Source organism: Megalops cyprinoides, chromosome 3, assembly GCF_013368585.1.
Source record: "Megalops cyprinoides isolate fMegCyp1 chromosome 3, fMegCyp1.pri, whole genome shotgun sequence".
In the NCBI taxonomy this organism is placed as follows: Eukaryota; Metazoa; Chordata; class Actinopteri; order Elopiformes; family Megalopidae; genus Megalops; species Megalops cyprinoides.
The window spans coordinates 15,035,252-15,061,385 of record NC_050585.1 but is presented as its reverse complement, the minus strand read 5'-3'; the positions used below and the strand labels follow the sequence as shown (position 1 = coordinate 15,061,385).

Sequence of the window (26,134 nt, the reverse complement as noted above, 5' to 3'; positions counted from 1 at the left end):
CCTTGTTCACTCTGACATCACCAGTTTTTAACAGTACTATGCATGGCAATGCAAGTGCTTGATCAGATCAGTGATTCAGTAGATTCAGCAAACAAAGAAAAATCCTGCATAAAACGTCAAGCCAGAAAAATCAATGGTGTCACCAGAGTTAATTGCTAAGAATTCTTGAATGTAATCATTCGCAGTACTGTTTTTGCATGAATCAACATTTCCTTTTTTGAAAGGTGTAAACCTTTGACAGGTTTAGCAGTAACTTATGGCACAGCACCAAAGGGGGGGGCCCGCCGCCCTAGCAGGTTCATATTTGCAGTGCTGCTCGCAATGCTGAACTGAACATTTGCCCAGAGATTTTTTTTTTCTTTCAACATTGAGCAGCTCTGAGCTCAGTACCCCTGGATGTTTTTGTCTCTGTGTTTTATGTATTCCATCCTTAAACACCCAGACATTTAGTCCCCCTAAAAGGGGCCCATTACTGCAACCTGTTACTTTCCTCCGCCGTTCCAAAGCGCAGAGGGAACCCATTTGCATCCATCTCCCTGTCCATTTTGGCTCATTTGCAGTCAGTGAAAGCAGTGGTTAAATAAGGGGGAGCCTTATTACAATGCGTCCACGCTTTGTTCACAGCCGTTCTACAGCGGCTTGCTCACGACGCAGAGAGGAAGCAGACTGCAATGGCTACTTCCATTGTTTGAAACATCATCCGCTTTATTTCCCTACCTGAAATCTCCATCATTTGGGCATAAAGAGCCCCTCTGATTTCTATAATACTGCAGAGTTTCATTTGATGGGGCCAAGCCATTCATATAACTATTTGTGCAGATAGACCAGACTGAGTGTATGACCTTGTTCCCAAGGCTTTTGATCATGAATGTGTTGGCAGAGTATTCAGTGCTGTGAAAAAAAAAAACTGATCACAACAACTTGCTGTCTTTGTAGTGTTCACTCCCCCTTTTCAGCAATTAGCGTGTTGCTCCAGCTGCTAATGGGCCCCATGCTGATAATGTCTTGATTGCATATATTACATGACTGCGGTTGGTAACATTTATGGCATGCGTGGCAGCTCGTATCTTGTTCTAAGTGTGTAATCCTCACCCACACTCCCCCTAACCCCCCCCCCCCCCCCCAACGAATATTGGAAGAGCTATTACATTGATGGAAGGAAAGGGGTGCTGAACTAATGAGGCAAAGCCCCACCCCCTTCTGGAGCAGGGATGAGGGGCTCAGGGATAGGTGAGATTAGCACACTGCACCTGCCCTCTCCTTCCTGTAATTAGCACCATCACTGTCCAGCACTGTAGTCCATGGAAAGACCGTACAGCCGTAAGGTCCAATGGGGCCCCTTCTGCTAAAACACCCCCCTCCACACACCCTCTGCATTTTTATGTCATTATCATTAATATAATATTATTTATATTATTATTAATATAGTTAATATCATAATTAGGGGGGAAAGCTCCAAAGGTGCAAGCCAATATGGATGCATAATTCAGACTATGTATTGAAAGGTAACTTGTTGGCTTGTAGGGTGTTATTTAAGAAGGCCTCACTTCTCTGGTATTGGTTGATCTCACTGTAATGGGCAGTTGTTTTTCAGTGCTGAAAAACTCATACCACTGTTACGAGCCCAAAACCCCACAGGCGCGATGTACGCCTGGTCTACCCCTCTGTCTAGTTATACCCCAAACCTACACCTGGGGAAAAAAGTAGAGCTAAACCATTTATCTGAAGGTTTAGGCCCTAACCTAGTGTGTGCTATGGGTGCATGTAAGGTGCAGGTCTAACCTGAACAAGATGGAACAAAAAAGAAAACAAAACACGGCACTTGTGTCAAGGCAGCCCTCCGTCTTACCGGTTGGGAGGAAGATGAGCGATGACGGGTGGTTCGGTGCTGCTTCCAGGCCTCCTGGCCTGCACCGTTGCTCTGTCGTCTTCTTCAAATGTTGGAAAACACAAAGAGGAAAGCAAAAACCCACACACGATGCCATACGATGACATACGGTGAGGCGAAAAATGTGTGACACATCCACAGGTAGAAGAAGGGCGGGTGTTCCTTCAAAAGCCTCCTTATGCACCCAAAAAGGCGGTATATAATCTCATGGCTATATACTTAGCCAGACTGCAGGGAGCGACCCCATTCAAAAAGTGCCGAACAACACCGAAATCACAACCTGTCTGCAGGAAAGCTTTTTCCCAATGAAAGAATCCAATTGCCCTAAAACAGCTACCGCACCTACAGATCATTTATGTCAGAGATGGTACATAGCCTCCTCTCCTCATAGGGAACATTCCTCCTCTCAGACCTATAAGCTTATGTCAGATGGCCGTCATGAGCCTATAAAATTGCCGTATACTTAAAATGCCATAAGTCTTGGTCTTGTTTTCTCCTATTGCACAAAATCTACGAGCTGGCTGCACCTGCCATATCTTTTGGCATTGAGTAAAATGGCTCAGGAGGCAATAGAAATACAGAATTTACTCACAATATGCAAAGGAGCATATCTCCCCTCACTTGGTCGTTAATTTACATTCTCCAATTGCTTACAAAGAGCTAATGAAGGAGTCGTTTCGGATGGTTCTGTGCCCTCTGTGCTGTACCCTCAGTGAATGACTTTGCCCATCGGATGCCTCTGTCTGTGCCGGCCCCAGGGATCGCTGCTGGCAGCTTTGTTTGTTGTTGTCTCAAAGGCTCCCTTATCTAGGGCAAGTTACAGTGCGTGACATTGACTATAATGGCAAATATTGCCAAACAAAATCCAGAACTAAAGTGTTACATTTGAACGAAAATTAGAAGATATTTTAACACTGAATCATTGTTTATAACTAAGAAATACGAATGATTCTCATTAAAGGCAAAAGTAATTAAATGTATGTGCACTGTCTGTTCCTGGAAAAAAAGGAATTTGTCTGAAAATGAGCCTCTGGAAACTAGATGCTGAACTAAATTAATTTTAACTTGATTTCCTTCCCACTGACCTTATTAAATTCAGGCAGTGAGTGACAAACACCCTGATAAATAGTGTTTGGGTACAAGGGGGCTCAGCACTTCTCTTTGTTTCTCCAGCTGTCTGACTGTGGAGTCATCTATCAGCACCGTGCACATTTATGGAACACCTAATCTGCTCGCCTCGCCGCTGACAAATCAAACAGCCCCGGCGGTGCTTAATGAACAGAGCCGGGCCCATTCAACTCTCCCCGCCAATCGCAGCCCTCGGCGCCATCCGCAAAGACACACCCGCTCGGGTCTCTCGTCTCCAGGCCAATCGGCACGGTGCATCTGCTCCTACTGACTCGCTACAACATCCCAAATATACAGCAAATGATGTGTTTGCTGGGCAAATAAAGTTGGCACATCCTGACACTCAATTAATGTCTGAATGGCAATTTGCCACACTCGGCAAGGGTTTTTGTGCGGTAATTGTTTTCCCGTCAGTCAAGAACGTGCAGGTCAATTTTAGATTACAGTGTGTGCCTTATGAAAGGCAGGCTGTGAATGGATTTGCCTCTTTATGAGCAAAGTTATTTAGAAAACAGTGGTGTCTGACTTCATTCCCCACAGCGGGTAAGCAATGGGACAGATGTCCACGGCAGGAAATGTCTGTCAAGCTATTTAGACCAAAATGTTTCCCTGGACATGATGGTTCCTCTGCTCATTGTTTAATATCCAGAATTTTCCATTTTTGTGCTGAAAGGAGAACTGATAGGGGTTTCTGAGAATAAGCAAATTATAATGGCATTCGTCTAAAGGCTCGCTGTCCTTTCAGACGGAATGAGGAAGCAACCTCTGCGAACTCTTGGTGCGAGTCCATCGTTTATTTATGCGTGTATCACTCTGGGCATAGTGCCCCTGCCTCCCAGTTTATTGGAGAGCACAGATTCTCCAAAGAGCCTCAGGGACAGGAGATGTGCTGGATCGTCTCGGGCACGGCGTGTACAGAGATTTATCTCCGGCATTGTCTGATTTAGTGAGTCCCTTTTTAAAATAAGGCTACATTTACCCAATGGGCTGTATTTCACAAACTTTTGTCAGCATTCATTACTTTTATGGCTTGAAGTTCTAAAAGAGAGCAAAACAAATCTGTGTGTTTAATGGCTATGGGTTCGATGGCATTAGTGCCTAACATCCCAGGTCTGTGTGTGTGAGTCATTTGTGAACCCATCTGAGGATGTTGTCTGTCATGTGTTTGTTTTGGGTGGAAAGGGTCACGATAAGGGAGTGCGATCGTTGCGTCGACTAATTGAACCGGATAGCTTTTCTCTCTCCTCCGCCTCCTTTGTTCTGGCCCGTTGATCGTAGATCAAAAGAATTATGAGGGGGAGGTTGTTTCACCTGAACACACAATAATACATTATTGACTAACTGTATCAGGTGGTGGTCAGTGGAACATAAATACTGGCCCAAAGTTTCAATGCCGAGCCTGAGCCTGCTCATCACAACGGGAAATCCATTTTTATTTGTTCAGGCAGTTTTTACCCAGCAGAAGCAATTAATCATAAGCCACAATTAAAATCTGTAAACTGCAGGTATGTTCCATTGCTCCATGCCTGCTGTTCATTTTGGATAATGCAGTTTCTTTGTTCTTTATTTTGGACAGATTTTTAGAGAGTGAAATTCCCAGTCTCCTCCTGTTTTTGAACAATTCAAAAACATGTGCCTTAACTGCAACTAACAGCGACAAATTCTTACTTGTTTCTAAACACATCTGTAATACTGCATACTGTAATGATGAACCACAGAACAGTTACTCTCTGCAACCTTTGAGCCAGTGGCTGCTCTCCTAGCACATGAGAATTGACATGTCTTAAAGGGATCTTACACTTTGTTCTTTTCCACACTCACACTTTATTTTTGCATTTTGTGTTTATACTACAATGCAAGCTTGTGTACAAGATGCTGGGAAAAAAAGACCCAACGTGGATTAAATGGTATTCATCTTGATAAAGTATTCATAATCACAACTGCGCCTGGTGAGTCTGAGCAAGGATCATAGCTGTGGTTTGGGGGTAATAATTTGTTTGCAGCTGCATCAGGTGGGTTTTCAAACATGCTGTCTCCGCTCCTCCTGAACATACTGATTCTGACACACATTGATTATGGAATTCCATGCTATCATTTGCTTTATAAGATTTTGATGGAGTGGCCCTGCTAAATGCTACATATATTTTTGTGTGTTCCCAGCCTGTTTGGTCTGGCCATTTTATTTACGTGTTTGTTACGTATGCTGTTCATCTCTGTCCTACAGAACCTACATCTGTGTTTACTGAGGAGGAATGGCGGGCAGTATATTCCCTGGATTTTCAGATATAGGGCTATACTATGCTATGTACTGTGCTATGTACTGTGGGGGGAAATGGACACGCTGTGTGATTAGGCAAAATATTTTTTTCTCTTTTGTTTTTTAAAGACAATTTTAGTGTATTTATACCTGAGGGCTTCTCATTAGTTATCAACTACGTGTCTGATAATACAGCTGATTAGCAGACTACAGCATCTGCATCCACATTATCTTAATGGGCCTGCTTTATGATATTAGCATACGCTGCATGTACGCAGTTTCGATCCTCCGCGGCGCCCGCACGGGGAAAGAGCCCATTGACTTCCTCCTTGCCGGGCTTCCAGCTGCACCGCGTTCCGGTTTGCCGCGGTGCCTGTTTCCAGTCATTTCCCAGACAGATTAAATACTCGCAATTCTTTCTATTTTGGTGCTCAGGCTGGCTTTTTTGAGAGTTTTTTGGAGTCAGCGGGGCTTTGAAGGTGCCTTCTCAGTAATTACCATTGAAATTGAATTGTGTTGTGGTCTGAGATACCCTCGCTTCCAATAGACTGTCGCAGCCTGAAATTTAATACCCGATTCTCTCAAATGCTAATTTCAGCTCCGAGGCTATTGTTGATGATTCGTAACAGTGTTTCGCGCATTACCATGTTGATTGTAAAACACCTATAATTCTTCATTAAGGGAGTTGGATCCCCAGAAGGACATGTATTTAATAACACAGTAACCCTCCCCAGGCAACTTCATTCTACAGTAGATTTTATTAAAATTCCTCACATCCTAGTGCAGAGACAGGGCATCCATACTGAAAATCCTGTTCACTACCATTGTTTTCAGGATTTGAATTGTGTGCCATTGCATTATATTTAATTGCACATGAATCTGAATCGCTTTAGGACAGTTAACTCTGGGAAGTCTCACAATTATGAAGCAGAAGGGGTATGGTTCTGTGCAAAGGATCTGGGTCCACATACGGTGTTATTCCTGACCGCAAATGCCTGACATGCTTGACACGCCTCTCATATGATTATTGCAGAGAATGCTACGTGGCTACACTTTACAAATTCATGATTAATGTGGTCCAGCTGTGTTTCACTGAACACAACTTTAAACAGTCACAGAGGATGGTAGGCAATGCTTGACAGATGGCTGATTACTCGTGTGAGATTTCAAACAGTTGTTTGTTGGGCAGCTGTGGTGAATTCAATCTTTCCCTGTCTGTTGTGCTTTTCTTCCTGCACTGAAGTGCCGATGGAGAATAGGTGATGGGGTGCCGCTGGAGACAGATTTTTCATGCACAAGCACAATTATGCTTCAACTTTTTTTTTTTTTTTAAGTTGAAGGACTCATGGCCCGCCTGTAATACTTTGGACTGAATTAAGAATTAAAGCATAGCTTTTGTATATGAAGCACTTTTCACTGAATGACAAGATGAGAGACTAAATTCCATGGAAGTTTTTCACTGGATGTGCCAACCTGACAAGGGCTATGCTTTGTATGGTTGGCTAGATGTTCTCTCTTGTGTTTATTTGAAAATGCTAGTGACCTCTCCCATAAAATGGTAAGTACATTTCAGGCTCCAGTTTTATGGACTTATTGTATGGTAACTTAAAGGCGCTGGTTATTTTTAAGGTAGGAGCACTAGGTGGTCTTTAAGCACATTAATAGTTCTCTGTATACACTGGTGTCCATCATGACAGTGTGAGGCAATAGTATTTCAGAATATATCCAGTGACAGAGGCCTACTCTTCTTATCTTTGTGTATCCCTATGTACTTAGACATCAGGTATGCAGGAAAAATCCAATGGAATTTTTCAACAGCACTGCCGTCTCCAGATATGGTTTCCTCTAGCTTCACCGCAGAGCAGGAGGTTGGGGCCTGACACCTGTCCTGGTTCGGACTCGCAGACCCATGTCCTTTTGCAGCTGCCTTCTGGTTATCCTGTCTAATTTTGGAGGGTAGAGCTTGCCCATTTCTAATGGAGGAGCCCAGCCCAAGATTTAATCGTGATCTCCTGACTTACAGGGGCCTTGTGAAAGGGAGGTGTTTACAAGCACTCTGGGCAGGTACCTTATCAAAGTTTAATAAGATCCTGTAAACATTCAAAACTTTTCTGTGTGGATTGTTCTCTCGGCCAAGTTCACTGCCAAATCACAATGTATAAATCATAACCTTATTTTAATATTGCCAACTCTTGCAATGGGCAAAGCCAGCGTGCTGGAATATTTTGGTTTTTTCATGAGCTGTCTCAAGATTCTCCCTCAACAAAATACCTGTTGGAATGCAGTGGAATGTGGTGGTACCATAGGCATGTATTAGCATTACATATCTACTGCCTATTGCATGTACAAAGAGGAAAAGTTGTTATGTTGTGCATTTTAGTGCTGTGGATTTTAGTGGTGCAAGGGTTTTAGAGATGTCTTTCAACCACCCACTGATTAAGACTAGGAAGAAAAATTAAATCAAGGTTCCCTTGTAGTTAGTGTCTCCAATCATGCAGTATAACCCTAAGTTGTATGGTAAGGCTAATACAGTACTTGCAACATACCACCAGATTCCATGAACTTACCCTTGTGCCATGGGAATTGCACATTTTCATTAGGGGACCGTTACATTCTTTCCTCCTCCATCCAACTTTCGAAGTCATCGCTATCTGAGGGCGCTAATGCAAATGCAAGAAGCTATAGTGATGCATTACAAATGGTCAGGGCATGTAGCTTTCAAGTCCTTAAACTATGGCCCTGATGAGGAGGTAGGTGTTTTGCCAGAAAAAGATCCAATCAGATTTGCAGTTCCTCTGCTTTTGTGTATTTTGAATAAAAAGCAGCGTTTGGATTTATCTCCCATTCTGAATGAGGAAGTGCTCCGCCCATGGCTGTATCTAAAGGTGAAGACTTCCTGTTTCTGCACCTGAACCTACATCTGAAGTCAATGATTCCCTGCACTGTCGAATTTGCCGCTGTGTTGTTTGTATTTTCAGAATAGAGTGTACTTAATCTCATAACTACCACTAGTCAACATGCCATGTTAAGGTCTTTGCAGATTAAATAAAATACTGGTTTATGAGTTCTAGTTAGAGTTTCCTCACTGTCCTGGCCCCATGAAGATAGTTGGTGGATTGTAAATAAATTATCAGTAATGTCTGTCACAGAAAAATAATGAAGTAATCTGTTTTAAGTAACACTGTAACAGAAAATGCATGTGTATCACTTAGTAATTCATTTCAGCTTTTGAAGGTCATCATATACACTGATGATGTTTCATCAAAATACAGAGTTGGTTGTATACATTTAAGGCCATACCATGGCATTGAGACTGTATGCATGTGGCTCCCTATGTCAACATGATGAAGAACATTTCTTTTTCCTCAGGAAAGAGAGAACAGTACACAGTAAACCAAACTCAGAGGTCATGTCTACGTCATTACAGCCAGTGAAAGCCCACACATTTGAATTTCAGACTTTAGCAGCTTTCAGCACCGGACAGCTCAGTTTATAAGAGGGTTCTCTTTAGCTGTCGCAGCCGTGGTCAAATTTAAAGCCGTGTGAACAAGAAAGGTGGAAACACCTGGTGATGAAATCATACTAGGGCAGACGACAACGGCCAACTACCTGTACTCATAAACATCATGTCTTGATGTTGTAGTTAATCCACTGGAACCACTGCTGCTGACACATCGGTTATTCTTTGGAGCGTGTCCCGGTCTTTATTTGACACAACAATCTCGATATGAGACGTGTACTATATTTCCATAGCTTTTCAGAGTGAACTATTTTGCTGAAAATTGGCTTTTCCTCTAGCGATTTTTCCTTTTCTCTCCCGCATATGATTTATAGTTTTGTGAACGCTTGCTGCCACTGGCTGATAAAAAACGGTTTAAAACGGTTTGGTGATTTCGACGTATAAACTGTTCGACTTGACCTTAGGAAAATTGCTTTGCTGCCCAACAAACTCAGCAGGTCATCAACCTTCTGCCCGCAGTGGGAATATATTTATGGTAAGTCAAGCGATATACAGTGTGTGTGTGCATTAGTCAGAACACATTTATGAGGAAATCGTTGGGATGCTGAATGGCACTCAATGCTGTAATGTTTCTTGTTCGAATCGAATGACGATTGTCGTTCTGAAATATGTATGAATGGAAGTGCTGGGTAGGGCGAAGCTGTAGAATTATCTAATGGGATACGTCATTGCGATCTGTGGGGATTGGCTGTGTTGTGTGTGCTCCCCAAATTGCTTTTTTCAGAATAGTGCTACTCCAGCCGGTCTTCGACTTTGGAACAGAGGGGACGCGACAGTTTAAGCAGGTAAGAATGTCACATTTTATTTCGTCCTTTCCGATAGAAGAATGTTCATATGTAGACTGAGATGGGAATATGCGACTTCGTTTCAGGGAGTAGATGATTAACTTGAAAATCTCCTTTAATTTCACCCTATATTTTGGATTCGCGAATCGAACAATCATAGTAACTCATCACAATCCGAAACAAAACCCTTGTCGTATATGACGTTTCTTTTAAAATCATATCATATTTCACGATAGTCAATGTTGCACATAACTGTCTTGCTTACTGATGCAAGCGAAGGGGACCGTGCCCTGCCCTGCAGAAAGTAGATTACCTCGTCCTCGCATCTAATACCATATTTCGTTGTTTAAATTTCCAAACTTTTATCAGCCAATAGCGTTTCGAGCATTTTCGTATAAATATTTCATATATTCACAATGTAGCCCACTATAGCGTTTCAATTTAACGTGTAAGTACAATGATTCAAAAGATGTATCTGTCGGTGGTAGCCTCATTCATTCTCAACAGCAACATAAACGAAAAACCTATTGGGGTTATGCTGTATGTTTATTTGTTCAAGGTGAAAACATAATTTGTCTGATGAGTTTATTGAGATGTATGGCTCTGATCGCGCATAATATGATTTTGCTATTGATTTGTCATTGACTGCCTGCATTGCTGGTCCCAACGGAATGTTAATTTCCGCTGTATTGGGTCAATTTTCTAGGTAACTCCTATGGGAAACTCAAGGCATTTATTTCGAGCGGACTCGCAATACCTGCAGTCAGCTTGAGATACGGAACAGGGAAAACTGTATCTGCGGACGTGTTTTTTAACAATCGGGAATAAGGACTCTTACCTTCGAAACCTACTAATGAGTGCCAAGACATCCGAAAGATTGGCGCCTTCTGTTCCACTTTGCACCTTCAACGGGACTACGCAGACAAATGGCACGTGCATTGATCAAGTGGAGCACTTATTCCAGTTTTTTTCGTCCACTCTGGTGCTCATCGTGCTGGTCGCGGTGATTGTCGGAATCATATTCGTTTCCCTCACTACTTTTCACTTTCACAAAAGCAAGATGAAAAAACGGAAGATACAAAGAGCTCAAGAGGAATATGAGCGCGACAACTGCAGCCCTAAAACCGCGAAAGGAAAACCGGCAGTTAGACAATGCATCATGGTGCGACCTGCGCACAGAGATTCGGGGCATCGGCCAGCCTCTGCAGTCCAGAAATACGAAAATACTACGACTCAGGAGGACTCAAATGTGATACCCGTCCCAGAGAACGGTTCAAATGCTGACACTAAACACACGGAACAGGGACAGGACCAGTTGCTGGAAACCGTCGCGTTGTCCTGATAAATACAACAGCAGCCACGGAAAAAACTGTGTAAATAGATGCAATATAATCATCATCAGTATAGTATCTAGGGGGAAACATAGAAACCGTTCAACAAACGCATGTACAGCGACAGTAATTCCTCATTACAGCTTCAAGGAGTACCTGGGAGAAGCAATGCGGCACAAATGAATACATTGGCCTCTAAGGGCAATAAACTACCATGTAAATTTTAAATCTTTAACGAGTGGATTCGGTACTTGCCGTCTACTTTTGTAAATATTGTCGTAGGAGATCGAGGCTTTATAACATGGACAAAGGACTGATTGTGAGACAACGTGAAATGCACTGTATATTAGAAAGAATTTTGTGCCCGTAACGTAAGTTGTTTCGTGAAGTTGGGTAGCTCAACACAGCTCAGTAGAGGGGTAGGGCTAAGCTTTTGGAAGTTTTCTATTTGCCTGAGCGCTGTCCACCATATGTGGTGCTGAATAGAAGAGGCAACGTGGATTGTTGTTTCTCATATAATCTATTTATATCTCGCAGATTTTGTTGTAAAAGTATATATGTATGTAAATATATATTCCTTAAATATATATGTATATATGACAAACATTCCCCAAACCCTGACATTGGTAAATTAAGCAAGCACTTTTATGAATGGAATGGGAAATAGTTCAATCACTTAAAATATACTGCCCGAGGAAGCAGGCCCGAAACCGTACTGCTCGGTGATTGGCCTACGCAATAGAACACGGGCTATTATTGTGTTAACCTTCAGAGAAAGATGTAGCACCGTAATCGAAATTCATTGGGCAGTGCATTCAAATGCGTAATGTGATAAACACTTTTAAAATAGCTATTTGTTTAGGGTAGACAGATGTAATCATACATTTCAATCTATTTTTTCTGGCAGTTAACGTGCAATAGCGGCTGTGGTGATAGTTCTTTGTAGCTGTTTTAGTTAGATGATTATTTTCCCAAAGTGGCATTTAATTGTTGTTCTGCAGGCAAAAATTTTCAGTTGACAGTGATGTACAAAATCCCAGACTTCAGTTTGCTGTCTTGCAGCAGATTACTTGGTTTTCATTATTTGTTTTGTTTATACATCCTGGTATTTATAGTGTACCTTATGACCTATAATAAATGAGAAACCATCTTACAAGTAATTTGAATTATTTGTGTTCAATTTATATTAAGTTTGAAATTTGGGGAGAAACTGAGTAAAATAATTAAAATAAAAAATACAAATCTGAAATATGTGAAATATGTGAATCACATTTACCCAAACCATAGACATTAATAAGACATAATAACATAGACATAATAACAATGGTACTAAACACTTTTTGAATGCAAATACAAAACTTTTTAAACCAGTATTTCTTATCGTTATTATTTTTATTGTTATTATTTTATGCAACTTTCACAAAGTTGCTGAGGGATATTCAGATATTTCTGGTATACATTGGACATTAGGCTCATCTGTTGAAATCATTCTCCTGCAGTACATTTTGAAATAATTGAACTGTATCTAATATTTAGGGTGGCACATGTACTTTTATGTATATAAATCCAAGCTTCAAAATGTTCTCAAGGAATGATGAATAATTTTCTAAGCATGTTTACAGAAGGGTTTCTCTTGCACACTTGAACACATCCATTTCTTTTGCTGGAACACTTCACTGCATCACTGAATTCACCACCTTTCCAGGGATACAGTGCTCTCCAGCTGTCCAAGTTTCCAAACGTGTGCTGCTAAAACATAGTGACATAAAAAAAAAAATTAGAAGCTATTAATAATACATTTTAACTCCATGGGCCTCGTCATAGCCACTGAGTTTTTGGGTTGCACATATGCCATGTGGTAAGTGATGAACAGGATCTACGGATTCCATAGCAAGAATAATTACATTAATTAAGTCTAAAGTTGAACTTGGAGGTCAGTATTATTACTTCCATATGGCCTACATGTGCTTGATTAAAAGAATTCAGAGGCTCATTTTTTTTGTTGTTGTGACACAAAATGCTGCTTGGTACACCAGCATTTCTATCAGTCGGCACAGGAGACATTCCAGCTGAGATCTCCCTGGACAGGCACTGAGTTTTTCAGGCACTGCTCATGTTGTTATGATAAAGCCTGACTGCAGCTACTACAGATCACTGTGTTAATGTCAGGACTCTGAATTAACATCTGGAAAATTGTATCTATTGCAAAGGGGTGTGACCCTGTGAGGAGTTTATCACAAACAAGTCACACTGAGGCGTGGCGTGCGCATGAGGGGACCTCAGCCTCCCTTGCATAAATTTGCCCTTGTTGCCGTTGTTACACGTGTGATTAGATTGTCTGATGCAGAGTGCTATGGAATTTCTCCAAGAGATAACAACGCGTTAACAGCGTTTCTCCTCAAGGTCCCCGTGACTCACCGCGCTCTTTGCTATCCTTACAGCCAATTTGGAGATGGCTCAGGTGAGTGATCCCTACACCACCATGTCCAGGGGCTTGCCAGCTTTCGTGTTTTCTCTGTGGGGGCTGGTGCTGTCCCTGGCTTCCACACAGAGACATTCTCTCTGCCCACGGTACATTAGCGCCGCAACCCCATTTAATGATGAACGCCACCTCGTAAGGCCAATGAGTGGCAACACGCATTAGGAGGAGTGTAGTCACAGGTAACAGAATTAACAGCTGCAGATTAAAGCTTGGGGGGGGGGGGGCAGTGTGAACATTGCTATAACCCAGTGGAGTTAGGCACAAAAGCACTGTGAGTGCATGCAGTGGGTTAAGGGTTGCACGTTGTTGTGGTGAACAAGCCTAATCTTGTGATACCATGGCCTCTGTCCGCCGAACAGGCCTTCTGGCTTCTCCCACTGATCCCTTTCCTACACTCACCTGCTATGGCTCCCAGTCTTTTCTCATGGCCGATGTTATTTCAGTGCCATTAAACAGGAAGGGCCTCAGAACAAAATGTCAGCCTGGTTTTTGCCTGTTATTTATTCAGCACGTGAACCTGTTAATCTGTCATATTATTCACACCCTCCTGCTCCTTCACTTATTCAGCAGGAATCATCCATGACATTATCCTCCTCGTTTTTATCAAAGGACGAGTTCCTCTGACTGTTTTCCTCTGGAAATTCCTGACAGCCTATTCATTGCACTATGTCTGCTTTCTAGCCTTTGCTATACCATGCATGCCATATTGTGCCTGCTATAACATGCTCTAAACTGCCCTGCTCTGATTTATTGTAACTTTAGCTGTCCCCCATTGTGACCAGTGCACAGAATAAACTTGTGAAAGAGAACTTGAATGACAAATATTTAACATAAGCCATATATATTTTACATAAATTTCTGTTATTCCCCATTGGTCAACAGCTCAGATTCTCTTCTCTGAGGAGGGAAACGTGAAGACATATTCTAAAAAACAAGAGAGTTGATGAGGTCTGTATTGAGCAGCAACATAAACACATTTCAACATTTTTCCCTTATCAGCCTCAGAGGCTGCATATAATTCTTAGGCAACCATTGTATGGGATCCATCAGTATAGAAGACATGATCTTCAACCAGGGCCCCAAGAGGGTGTTATCATATAATTACATCTCCTGTGTACAGACAAAGAGAGATTCACTGCATTGCCTGAATCTCAGTCCATTTAACAGAGAATAGCTGGCCTTGTCCAACGTAAGAATAGGGGGATTTCCACATCAGCCTATATAACAGTAATGCTCTGAGGACCAGGACACCCACTGTCAATTCAAAAACTGGTTAACAGAGACAAGGAGGGAGGGGAGAGACCGTAAAGCTACTCAGAGCTAAATTAATTGTTCAGTGTACGCTTATACATATTACCCACTGTCACATGAAAGGGACCTCATGAAAGACATTCAAGAAGGGCTCTGCAATGCTGGGTGTGTCAGTTTGTGCTGCTGATTTTTATATGCATTCAATGCTGGCAGTAATGGTGAACAGATCCTTCAGGTAGTGTTCCTCAGAACCTCTGAGGGAAAATACACTAAATAATATCTTCAGAGCAAAGCATCATAATTACAGATATAAAAATTAGAATGAACAACATGCATTGCCCTTGAACATTCATCTTGATCTATTTTGATTTGACTGGAAAGGGCAACAGTTCTTTTTTTTATACAGTGGTGACCAGTAACTACCATGCAGGGGAGCACAGGATTCTGGGTAGCGGTGAAATCTGAAACATTGTTTTACAGGTTGAACTCAGTGCTTCTTAATCGATTGAAATGGCTGGAGGCCAGCTATCACTGAAGTCTGTCATAAAGCACAGACCTCCTTTGGCACAGTTCCAGGAAACCATGTTCCGAACTGTCCTCCTAAAAGAAGCCCTCAAGTCAATTGCCTGCATCACTATGGGTGAGTTTTTACTAAACAAACCTAAAAATACACATACTGACAAATTTTCAATACAGTGCTTGGTGTTGCCTGTGGAACAGCATTTCACTGGAACAAACATTCTCCTGCGTCATGGATGTTTTTGTTGGCCAGTAAAGACCAACAACCAAGCACAGCCAGTTAAAATCTGAGTAACTCTAAAGAGACTCCTTGCTGAATATATATATATATATATATATATATATATATATTCAATATACATGTATGTATAACATGATATATATCTCCTCTGGGGCTCAGAAGTGATGAGTTGTAACATATCGTTTCACCTGCCTCTCACTGAAAAAGGTTGAGGTGATTTATGTCAGGAGTGCCTCGTGAAACAGTGAGATCACCAAAGCAGTGCTCTCATTAAAACCTCAGTCTCCTGAAATTTACTGTGGATCAGAGAATACCACACAGAAACCCGAATCTGCCAGCCAATCGTAACAACTTTGAAAGAGCTGCTGATGACACAGTGTCAATATAAAGACACTCTTATAAAATAGCCTTCCAAGCCTGTTTGAGTACAGGGTGTGGAAGATATGTGTTTGATAGCACTTTCAATCAAACGTGGCCCCGAGCCGTAAAACAATTCTCTGAATTCTTCTGAGAGATCTGTGCCTGCAGGGGAGACGCTGGCCTGCCTTTCAGCCCAAGCGCTTGAGTGACAGTGGCAGCTGCAACAGCAAATCAGAGCGCTGGATGCCTCCTGCCCCCCATCATCACAGAAGTGTATAAAAACACCTGGGCTGGCCAGAGAGAACCTGCTTGCTTGAGAGGACTTCAAGTTCTGACACCTGGACCCTAGTTTCCGAAGCCAGCATGACAGAGACAAGCATCAAACTCAGTGGGGGCGCGGTGAGGTTCGGTGCCACCTACGGGGGTAACCGGCTCTTTTCGGGAGGCAGGAGCAGCGTAGGCGCAGGGGCGGCATTGTCAAAGTCACTGGCACTGGGAGGGGGAGCAGGTGCTGGACTTGGCCTCAGAGGGGGTCTCGGGCTGGGGTTGGGCTTGGGTGGCGGTGGCGGTGGCGGTGGCGGCGCCGGAGCTGGGTTGGGCTTGGGAGGAGGGGCACTGGCCCTGGGAGGGGGTCTAGGGCTGGGCCTGGGTGGCGGAGGTGCCTCAGCCGCGAAGATCGGGGCATTCCGGGCCGGCGTGGCCCCGCTGAGGGCTCGTCTGGGCAACCGTGTCTTCAAGATCGGAGGCTACGGCTTCAACCCGTCCTTCATAGGCTCCACCACCACAGTGGACACAGGCGTCAGCCCTGTCCCCAGCCTCGACCCCTCCCTGCCATCTGTGGACACGGTCCAGGTCACCCGCCTGAAGGAGAAGGAAGAGCTGCAGGCTCTCAATGACAAATTTGCCTCCATCATCGACAAGGTAGGTGTCTATCATCACGCAGCATGCACTCAGCGAGGGCTCTTTCCTCAGCCCACTAAATCTGAGCGAACTTTACAACATACAACTGTCCAGCATTAGCAATACTCACGGGCAAAATACACATTTCTATCCAGCTATTCTACCATACAGAAAAATTATACTCATTTTTTACACTTTATACTTGAGTGGTCACAGGTCAAACAATCAGATTATCTGGAACTTGCAGACTTTGTAGAAGTGAAATGAAACGAGGCACAAAATCCAAGTCATTGATGTAGCTCCTGTGTACACTGTTAATTGAATCCAATACTTGGTACACCTACACATTAGTGTTTGTGACTGTGCCAGAATCAATACCTCGGGGTGGTCTCCTCCTGTAGGGTTATTTAATCAGTCAGCCAGCACTAAATCTGAAAAAAACAATAAAAAATGTTCCACTAATCTATTATTCAGATGTCTTCCAGACATGTTTTGATTAATCACTACATCATTTATTCTAGTATTATATAATTATCTAAATGGCTGAAGTGACCTCAATTATCCTGTCAAACATCAGATTCAAACTACTATCATATCCCTACCAATCAGGCTTGGTATAGATAAATTCAAGTGCATCTCCCTTCCTGCACTGTATTATAGATACTCACAATAAGATTGCCTTGTTTTTTGAGTACTAAAAAAATGTTTGTGCACGTTTCAGTAAATTGCTATAATCCAATTTATTTAAACCACAGTTGATGATTTCAGTTCAGATTCTTCATGCCATGACCAGAAAACAAATCTTTGAATCTGGACACGTAACCTTTAAACATAAACCTGCTGCCCTGCAAGGGAATTTAATAAAATGGCATAAAAGATTTTCCAAGACCTGCGATAGATGTTGTGAGACACAGCAGATATAGAACCTTACACTATTACACTATCTGTGAAACTTATTTTTTGAACTGCATAATTGAAAATCTCAGCATCGCTTGAAACAATTTGCATGTTCTGCCTGCAATGTCTCCTTTCTAAAGACATTTTGCAACTCTAGACAGAACCAAAGGCCTTTTAAAACCAAAAATCAGCATTTTGCATCATGTTGGACTTCATTCTCAGCCAAGAATGACAAGAATCATATTCAGGTACATATAAAAAGTATTGTTTCAATGCGGACTTCAAAATGCTCATAAGGGCTGTTCCATACTCGCCTGTGACAGGCCCGGGGACTCGAACAGCAAAATGCTGTTCTGAAAGCGAAGATCTCGATGTTCACCAACCCGGACCAGGGTGGGCCAGCAAGCACATCCATCCTCCTCACATCTGCCATTGGAACCTACAAGACCCAGATCGATAGCCTGATGTCAACCAAAGAAGCGATCATTGCCGAGATCGAACACTACAAGAGCATCATCGAGGACGTCCAAGCCAGGTTAGCCAGTCCTCCTCTCCTTTCACCCTGCCAGGAGCAAGCATTCACCACACAGCCCACCAAGCTGTTTGTGGTTAAAGATTAATCATGTGCAATTTCTTTAATGTGAGAATCTATCAACTCATCTTTCATTTAATATCATAGTTATTTCAAGAACCACATGATGTGAAGCAATTTCATGTGACAATATCAATGATTTTTTTGTGGCAGACAGAGGGTGAGAGGAGAGATATTATTTCCCTCTTTTCTAGTGATTTTTTTCTTTCATCTCTGTATTGAAAAGGTACGAAGAGGAGACATCGCAGACCAAATCTTTGGAAATTGATTGGACGACTTTGAAGGAGGTACTGTGGACTTAAAGGGCTTAAACTGTGAGTGAAGGTATTTTAGTCAGTATTCACTGTAACTTCACCTTTGTGTTTCCACAGGAGGTTGACAGTCTCTATCTGACTATTTTTGAGCTACAAACCAACATTGGTGGATTGGAAGATCAGATAGCCCTTTCCAAGCAGGTGTATGATGCCGTAAGTAAGCCAAAACACTGAGAGAGGGGGGTGTGTGTGTGCTAAAGCCAGTCATAATAACTGCATGGGGAGCACCACTCTTAGACCACTAATGGGGATTGTGGTGTCTACTTAAAGACAACCTTTTTGTCCAATTCTGCTCAAGGGTTTGCAGTGTCAACCATTACCACACTGGCCCCATAATAGTGTCATTTATTCCTTCTTTATAATACTCCTGCAGCTGGAGAGGAAAGGAGATGCAGGATTTTGGGGAACGTGACCCTTGATGAAATATCTACTCAAACACTACACAAACCACATAAAAATATGGAGAATATATTTTGTTATAGTCCAAGGTATGCCATAAATTGTAATATCTCTTATATGATTGATATATTATTATGTAACTAAATGCATGTATTTTTTGCACGCATCTTAAAACAGCTTCACAACATTGCTTACATGAAACACGTTAATGCAGACATATATGGCACGTGTTTATTTTACGTTGCACCTCTTCTTACATTTCCTCTTTCAAGCCTACTTTATCATGTTTCTCACTTATTCTGTCAGCTCTAAGGTGAGTCTTCTGACATTGAGATTCCTCTCTCAAGAACACAGATTCTGGGCAGTAGAATGTTTTAAGCAATCCTCAGATGTTTCGCCATCTATTGGAAAAAGCCTGAAGCTGGGTGTTTTGGTCTGCGCTTTACACTGGCTGAGTCACGTTGCGGTGCGAGCCTCCTTGAGATTCTTCCCCAGTTAAGCTCTCCGCACTATTAAAATGTCTTTCCATCAATCATGGAAATTCAAATTACCTGAAAGCCCCTCAGCACCGTCATCTCCCTGCTTCGGCTAAAATCAATCAGATAGCCACGGCGCATGCTAATGAAGGTATCGCGAAGGAAGGAACGGCTGTTCAAGTGCTTCCTGTCGCACATGTCAGACCATGTGGCTCTTTCAAGTGCACTGTAATTCACCTTGGCAATCTCTGATCTGATTGAGAGGGGAAAAAAAGCAAATTTTGCTCTCAAAGTGAAGGGACAGGCTAATTTCATTCAGCAGTGTCCAACGTTATTGAGAATAAGGCTTCAAGCCTTCCTCCTTCAGATTTCAAACTGTCTGTGGGTTGCACCTCCACTTGTTTACAAACATGGAGGTTGCACAACCCCTGTCTGAAATCAAGACTGCACAGCAGTAACATGGTATGAACACAGAGAAATTAGGACATATGATCAAATGCTGTACATACTGAAAAGCCTGTTTGGGGGACTCCTGACTGGTTCGTTCAGCGAAGGTGCTTGCTCTGAGTGCAGGACGAGTGCTATAGCGTTAGAACACAGCTGATGAAACCAACCATACCATGGTGGCCTTGTTCCACAAGGGTATGGGCTTCATCAGCTGGGAGTTCTATCCTTGAACCGTTCCCAGCGCCTTTTGGTTCATCAGGTGCCAATTACTTGCTTAGACAAGGTCAGGGAGATCCACCCTGACTGTTTGTCTTTCTGGTGCACTGTGGAAATGATAGTGTGGAGAGCAGTTGTTGTTCACATGCATTTGTCTCAGAGGAGTGTGTCCCAGCACTCTTGTGTGAGTACAGAGGAGGTCGCAAGGAGGGGAGAACTGAATGCACAGCTATCCATTCCAACAAGGGGGAAAGCATAAAATGACTATTTGGGAAAATACTGTCTGTACACAGTAGCATCGCCAGCTGTGAAAGCCACCATTGCATTTTTATACCAACTCTGCTCATGCTGCGTGGACTCTTGCTGTTCTTTTCAGAAAGTAAAGGAGGTGAGGAACATTGTGACCGGGGGTGTGAAGTCAGCCTTCTCCATCTCGGTGGACAACGCCGCCCAGGCGCAGGACCTGACCACTGCGCTGTCCGAAGTGAAAGCGCACTACGAAGCCCTCGCCCAGCGCAGCAAGCAGGACGCACTCATGTCTGTCCAGGACAGCGTATGTGCCTTTCTAATATCCCCCCGCAATTCCATCTCAAACTGCCCTTGTGAGGTGTTCCTTTTCTGTGTCAAAGACTACTCTTCATTAGTATGTGTAACGTGGAGCAACTAGTCCGCAATATGCAACTAGGGCTGCAGATGATTTCAGTCAACAGTCTAGCATGTGCTTTTCAGCCCCCAGTTTTGAATTCTTTGTGCAGAATTTTCATTGTGTCTTCATCTTCAGTGCTATCTCTTTGTGGCTGAATCTGCATGACTCAGTATTCAATAGAACTCTTCCCCATTTTCTGCTCTGTGATCTGCTCCTCTCCATATAAACCTAGTCCGCCCTTGGGCTGTGGGAGGCGGCCGTTGCTGTTCCTTGAGCTTCTTCCACTTGCTCTCCTGACAAGAGACGGAGGTGTCAAGGTTGTGTGTAAATTTAGCCACCACGCTCTCAGGCTAAAAAAGTTGCACTGCCTTTATTTTGGGAGCGCTGTTCACACGGCGTATCTCTGCACCTCTCTCACTGCACCGGTTTTCTCTGCGTAAATCTCTTGCCTCCAAGTGGACACGCTTGGTATTGCAATAGAGAAAGTAGGGGAAATTATTCCAGTGAGAGCACACCTTTTCAATAGTTGCTTATAATCTCCAATTAATCTTTTAACATGTCTAGTATTGAAGGGCCTCAGAGTCAATGTATTTCAAACAAGCATGCAGTTATATCTGTCTGTGTGAAGGTGAATTTTCTAGCATCAGAGCAGAATTTCCTTCCACTTGTGTCTTTTGGAAGCTAAAATGTAAAATGGCCTCATCTGAGTTTTTGCCAGTTATGCCAACACTGGAAATAAATTGTGTGTTTGTTAATACTTTTGCTTAGAACAACTGCCAACTTCGTGGCTGCATCTGTGCTATGCAGGCAGTGAGGCATCTTTAGTCAATCCAGATAATGATTTGTGACTTTCCTGGTGTTTCCACTGTCACTCCCTGTCATAGAAAATCAGTGTGCCCAGAACAACATGTGCAATATTCAGACAGGATGAGAGAAAGGTAACAATCACGCACACACACAGTAACCAAACACACAGAGACACGCTCCTTTGTAATTTGATTGCAGATCTCAGTGATGTCCATATCGACTCAGCCCAGTGCCAGCTCCCTGACCGCCACAAAGGAAGAGCTGCGCATGTACAAGCTCCAGATCGACTCAGTGCAGAGGGAGATCGACAGGCTGAAATCACTGGTAGGCTTTCTGCGCAGGTGTCGACCATGCTGTGCATCGGGCGCAAAGTCTTAGGAGCAGAGCTGCGTCAGCACACGCTGAAGCTTGGATTAAAACCTCCTGACTAATGTTAATATCAAGAGCTATTTGAGGAAAAGCAGCAGTGTGGTTGATAATGTGTGAATGTTACATCTGTGTATGGTTTATTGGGAAAATGACTCTGCAAAAATGACTGACGGGAATTGATATTTGAAAATGAATACCCTCATTTTTAGGGTAGGATATGCATTGTAATACAGGGCAGTGATCAATGACTCCTTTAAAAATTTGACCTATGACCTGCCTACAGAATGTTCAGCTGGAGTCCCAGGTGGAGGAAGCAGAGGCCCAAGCCAGCCAGCACACAGAGACGTATCAGGAGCAGGTGCTGACTCTCAAGTCTCAGCTTGATGACATCAGAAAGGTACGACCATGTTCTCCTCAAGACAATGCTCTATGGTGCCACTAAATACTACAACTAATACCATTACAATTTATTACATTTTTAAAGCCTAAGCCAAGAGCATTAAAGCGAAATCCCCTCTGCCATAGCAAACGAGTGCATCTCAAGCACACTGTAGCCAGTAGAAATACAGGGACAGCAGTGGCCGGCTCCCAGTTGTTTAAATCACACCTCCAACAAGGGAGAACATGCACCTCTTCATACAGGTAGACAATGCATTCAAAGCAGGAAATTGCTCAACAAAAAAAACTAAAAACAGCTAAATAACCAACTAAAAAGTCAACTAAAAACCTGTTCAGCAACTGTGACTGAATGAAGTACGTTTCCAGTCATATGTCAGTCTGTCCCAGAGCCAACAGCATTCATGGGCCCATGAGTTCTCTGCACAGCGTCTGGCAGTTTCTCTCCCAATGGCAGCACATCCAGAGACTCCCCCCAGTGGCAGAATGCACAAAATACAACAGCCAGAACTTTAGAATTGCTCACCATCATCCACTGCCAGCATAACACTTGTCTGTCATGACTTCATCTTCATTTTCCAAAACTGAACTTGTCCTACACCTAAAACCCAGTGCCTGATAACTCCAAGTCATGAGTGAGACCTGATGCCGTGTCCTGTAACTCTTACAGACCATTATTAAACCATTATTAAACTGTGAGTTTGCAAAACAGTGCTGACCTTTCAGATGGTTACAGCCATTGTGAATGGAACAAATGATTGTTTATGAAGATGTGGTGGGTCAGAGCCATGTGGAGGAACACATGCAGAGCAGCCTCAAAAGTTAAATTTAAAAAAGTTACAATGTTGAATGTTGAGCTGTTGAAACATACATAAGAAAGACAAAAAGCCGTTTGTGGGACAATAACGTTTTTGGGTAATAACTTACATTGATTAATGTGAAGAGTGTTTTATTTTTTATGTATCATCAGGTCAAATACATGCCTATATCCTCTTGGGTCTGTAAAAGAGCCATTTGTTTGAAAGCTACAGACGCCGGTAATATTCAATTCAATTCAATTCATTTTTATTTGTATAGCACTTTTTACAACACAAGTTGTCACAAAGCAGCTTTACATTGTTCCCAGACCCCCTGAGAGTAATAGACCATTGGATGTGTAAACCACAGCATGTGCTTTCTGTTTGCCATTTTCATTACATGCATTTAGCAGATGCTCTTATACAGAGCAACATCCAGTGCAATAGGACAGAAGTGTATCCACCCAATTTATATGGGCAACAGTGCCAGCCCTGGTTAACGTTACCAGACTAGTGAGTACATGCACAACACCATGTTCCATTGACCTGAACATATAATTGTTCTGGGGATGGGTATGCACTTTAAATCATGGGTTCAGTTTTGATATCAGTGCTGTAACCATTTTAGGGTACTCTTGATGAGACATTGTTGATAACAGGAAATAAATTATAATCCTACAGCTCAGATTTTGTGCTTCAAAAAGTCACCAAAGAATGAGAGTTGCCCAGACACATGTTGATCTTGATGGGCTAAGGATCACACTTCTCCTGGTCTTCTTCTTCAACTCCATGCACCCATTTGCAGTCACCTGAAGGAAACACCTTTACATGCAAACACATCCTTTCCTTTCAGCAAATTGCCCACTACGGCCAGGAATACCATGAGCTCCTCGCCAGCAAAATGTCCCTGGATGTAGAAATTACAGCTTACAAGAAACTCCTGGACAGTGAGGAGTCCAGGTAAGGGAGGATCACCTGTTTAGCAGATGCCATAATCTGGATTGCACACATAGGTTAGAGTGTTGCACATTAGCCTTGCATGCTGCTGAATATCCTGTGAAGGACCTGGCACAATAGTGCAGAAGAGAAGTGTTCCAGCAGGCACTCGAACCCATGCCCTGTGTCTCAAAGGACCCATATTCCCTTTCCCCTACATAACACTGCTGATCCTCAGCTCACCACCCAGCCCCACTACCCAGCCATGTGTCGGGTCTGACAGCGATAGATGTGCTGTAAGATGAGATAATGTATGCAAGCCTGAGCTATCAAAAGCAGCAGGTGTCTTCCCCACTGCCACCAATCAGCACGCAGTAAGCCTTTACCCTTACATAAGGGACAGGTGGGTAACAAGCAAAGTCCCTGTGTGTGATGTTGGTACACTTATCTCAGTTATGTGGACCAGACCTCATGTATAATCAGACATTCATGTTTGATGCATGTCCTCATTGGTGTACTTTTCAAATAGACTGACTTACAGCACCGTTGGACAGCAATGGATGGTTATTCGATCACCCCGTGGATGTTACATTTAAGAGTGTCTGTTCTTCCCCAGGATGAAGTCGGGAGGCGGCATCACAGTGCACATGTCCAAGACAGCCATCGGGGGTGGGGCAGGTGGTGGGGGTGGGGCTGGCCTTGCCCTCGCAGCTGGAGGCGGTGGTGGACTCGGCCTTGGCGGAGGGCTCGGCCTTGGCCTCGGTGGTGGTCTGGGAGGTGGCCTAGGAGGCGGTTTTGGAGGTGGTCTTGGAGGTGGTCTTGGAGGTGGTCTTGGAGGCGGTCTTGGAGGCGGTCTTGGAGGCGGTCTTGGAGGCGGTCTTGGAGGTGGTCTTGGATTGGGATTGGGAGGAGGGTACGGCTCATTCGGTGGCAGCAGCAGCTACCTGACCTCCAGTATGAACAGCAGCACACGTGAGTACACATCCTCACGCTCACTGATGCATTCTGGTGAACAAAATCAATGTGCAGGACATAATCAATGTGATTCGCTCTCAGTATAAACACCCCATATCACTGCTACATGAAAGCCTGAAGTTTCACACCTAGTGCTTGTTAGGAGAACATCAACGCATTCAAATTAGTCAGGGCTATGTGAAAGTAGCTCCTCTACACCTGTGCTCATGCCCCCCTGAGAAAACCAGCCAGCCGTTTTCTTCCAAATTAATGCCTAACAACACACCTGCAGCTGTAGGTAATCATCCCTAGCGGAGAGGCACAGATGTCTGTCAAACATGACGAAGAAAGGAACTCCCTGGTGGCTCAGTCTGTTAAGGCACTTGTTCTGAGCGCAGGCAAAGCCCTACAAGCCCCAACGTGTCCCTAGCCAAAGATGAGCACAAATTCACAGCAGTAAAACACATATGACTGTGTTCTTCTGTGGTTTGGGTAGGTGTGTCATCATGGTCCCCTTGTGTCACCACTGTCAGCCACCCTGTTACTCATCAGGCTTGTACAAGTGACTTAGCTTGACATCAGGGAGATGTGCCTGTCCTCCATTTAGAATTCACTCACCTGGTGCACTATGGGATTTGTAGTGTGACAGTCCTTGTGGGTGCAAAATGTATCTGAGGATGGTATTAGCTGTGTCCTAGTGCTTCTGTGTGAGTGCAGAGGTTGTCACATTGAGATGAGCCTAACACAGAACTGGTGTTTCCAAAAGGGGAAGAAGGCATAAAAAAGCAATAGTATTGCTGTTAATACCAACACTAGCCACAATCTTGATTTTGTTTTCTCCAGATTCTGCAGTCTACTGAGGAGCCACACACAGATCATGGATCTCTTCAAGGTCCTCTACAGCTTCAAACCTCCAGCCTTCACAGCCCCCGGGTTTCAACACTGCGAACTGAGTGCTTCAGAGAGACAAGCCAAGCGACGAAGAACCACATGCCAAACATTTATGGTCTCATTGCTTACTCTCTATCTTCCTCCTGTATACTGTAAACCTACAGAAAGTGTGTATATTTTCCTTGTACCTGGCTTAAAGGTTACATGGCATGCTCTGGGAGGTGTGGGATCTACATCTATAGGTCAGCAAATACTAAAACCTATTCTGTATATATAGTCCAAACCACACCCAATAAACCTCAGTGGTGTGGTAGAACGTGTTAAACCATCCCCTG

At 43.3% G+C, this 26,134-nt stretch overlaps 2 protein-coding genes across 2 annotated transcripts; both read left to right on the top strand.

Annotated features, from left to right (window-relative positions):
- Positions 1-9,251: 9,251 nt before the first annotated feature.
- LOC118775553 (uncharacterized protein C11orf87 homolog) lies at positions 9,252-11,968 on the top strand. Its single transcript, XM_036525532.1, has 3 exons — positions 9,252-9,268; positions 9,518-9,578; positions 10,285-11,968. Exon 3 carries the CDS (start codon positions 10,432-10,434, stop codon positions 10,918-10,920), a length of 489 nt encoding a protein of 162 aa, XP_036381425.1. The 5' UTR covers positions 9,252-9,268; positions 9,518-9,578; positions 10,285-10,431; the 3' UTR covers positions 10,921-11,968.
- Positions 11,969-16,125: 4,157 nt separating this feature from the next.
- Positions 16,126-25,338, top strand: si:dkey-183i3.5 (uncharacterized protein LOC566445 homolog). Its single transcript, XM_036523300.1, has 10 exons — positions 16,126-16,683; positions 17,883-18,094; positions 18,378-18,438; positions 18,523-18,618; positions 20,380-20,556; positions 21,655-21,780; positions 22,109-22,222; positions 23,872-23,978; positions 24,571-24,926; positions 25,307-25,338. Exons 1-10 carry the CDS (start codon positions 16,126-16,128, stop codon positions 25,336-25,338), a joined length of 1,839 nt encoding a protein of 612 aa, XP_036379193.1.
- Positions 25,339-26,134: the final 796 nt, after the last annotated feature.

Bases quoted from the DNA above. Each gene is read 5' to 3' on its own strand.
- si:dkey-183i3.5 (XM_036523300.1), top strand. From the start codon at position 16,126: ATGACAGAGACAAGCATCAAACTCAGTGGGGGCGCGGTGAGGTTCGGT. The intron at 20,557-21,654 runs GTATGTGCCTTT...ATTTGATTGCAG, and splicing joins TCATGTCTGTCCAGGACAGC to ATCTCAGTGATGTCCATATC. The intron at 21,781-22,108 runs GTAGGCTTTCTG...ACCTGCCTACAG, and splicing joins TCGACAGGCTGAAATCACTG to AATGTTCAGCTGGAGTCCCA.
- LOC118775553 (XM_036525532.1), top strand. From the start codon at position 10,432: ATGAGTGCCAAGACATCCGAAAGATTGGCGCCTTCTGTTCCACTTTGC.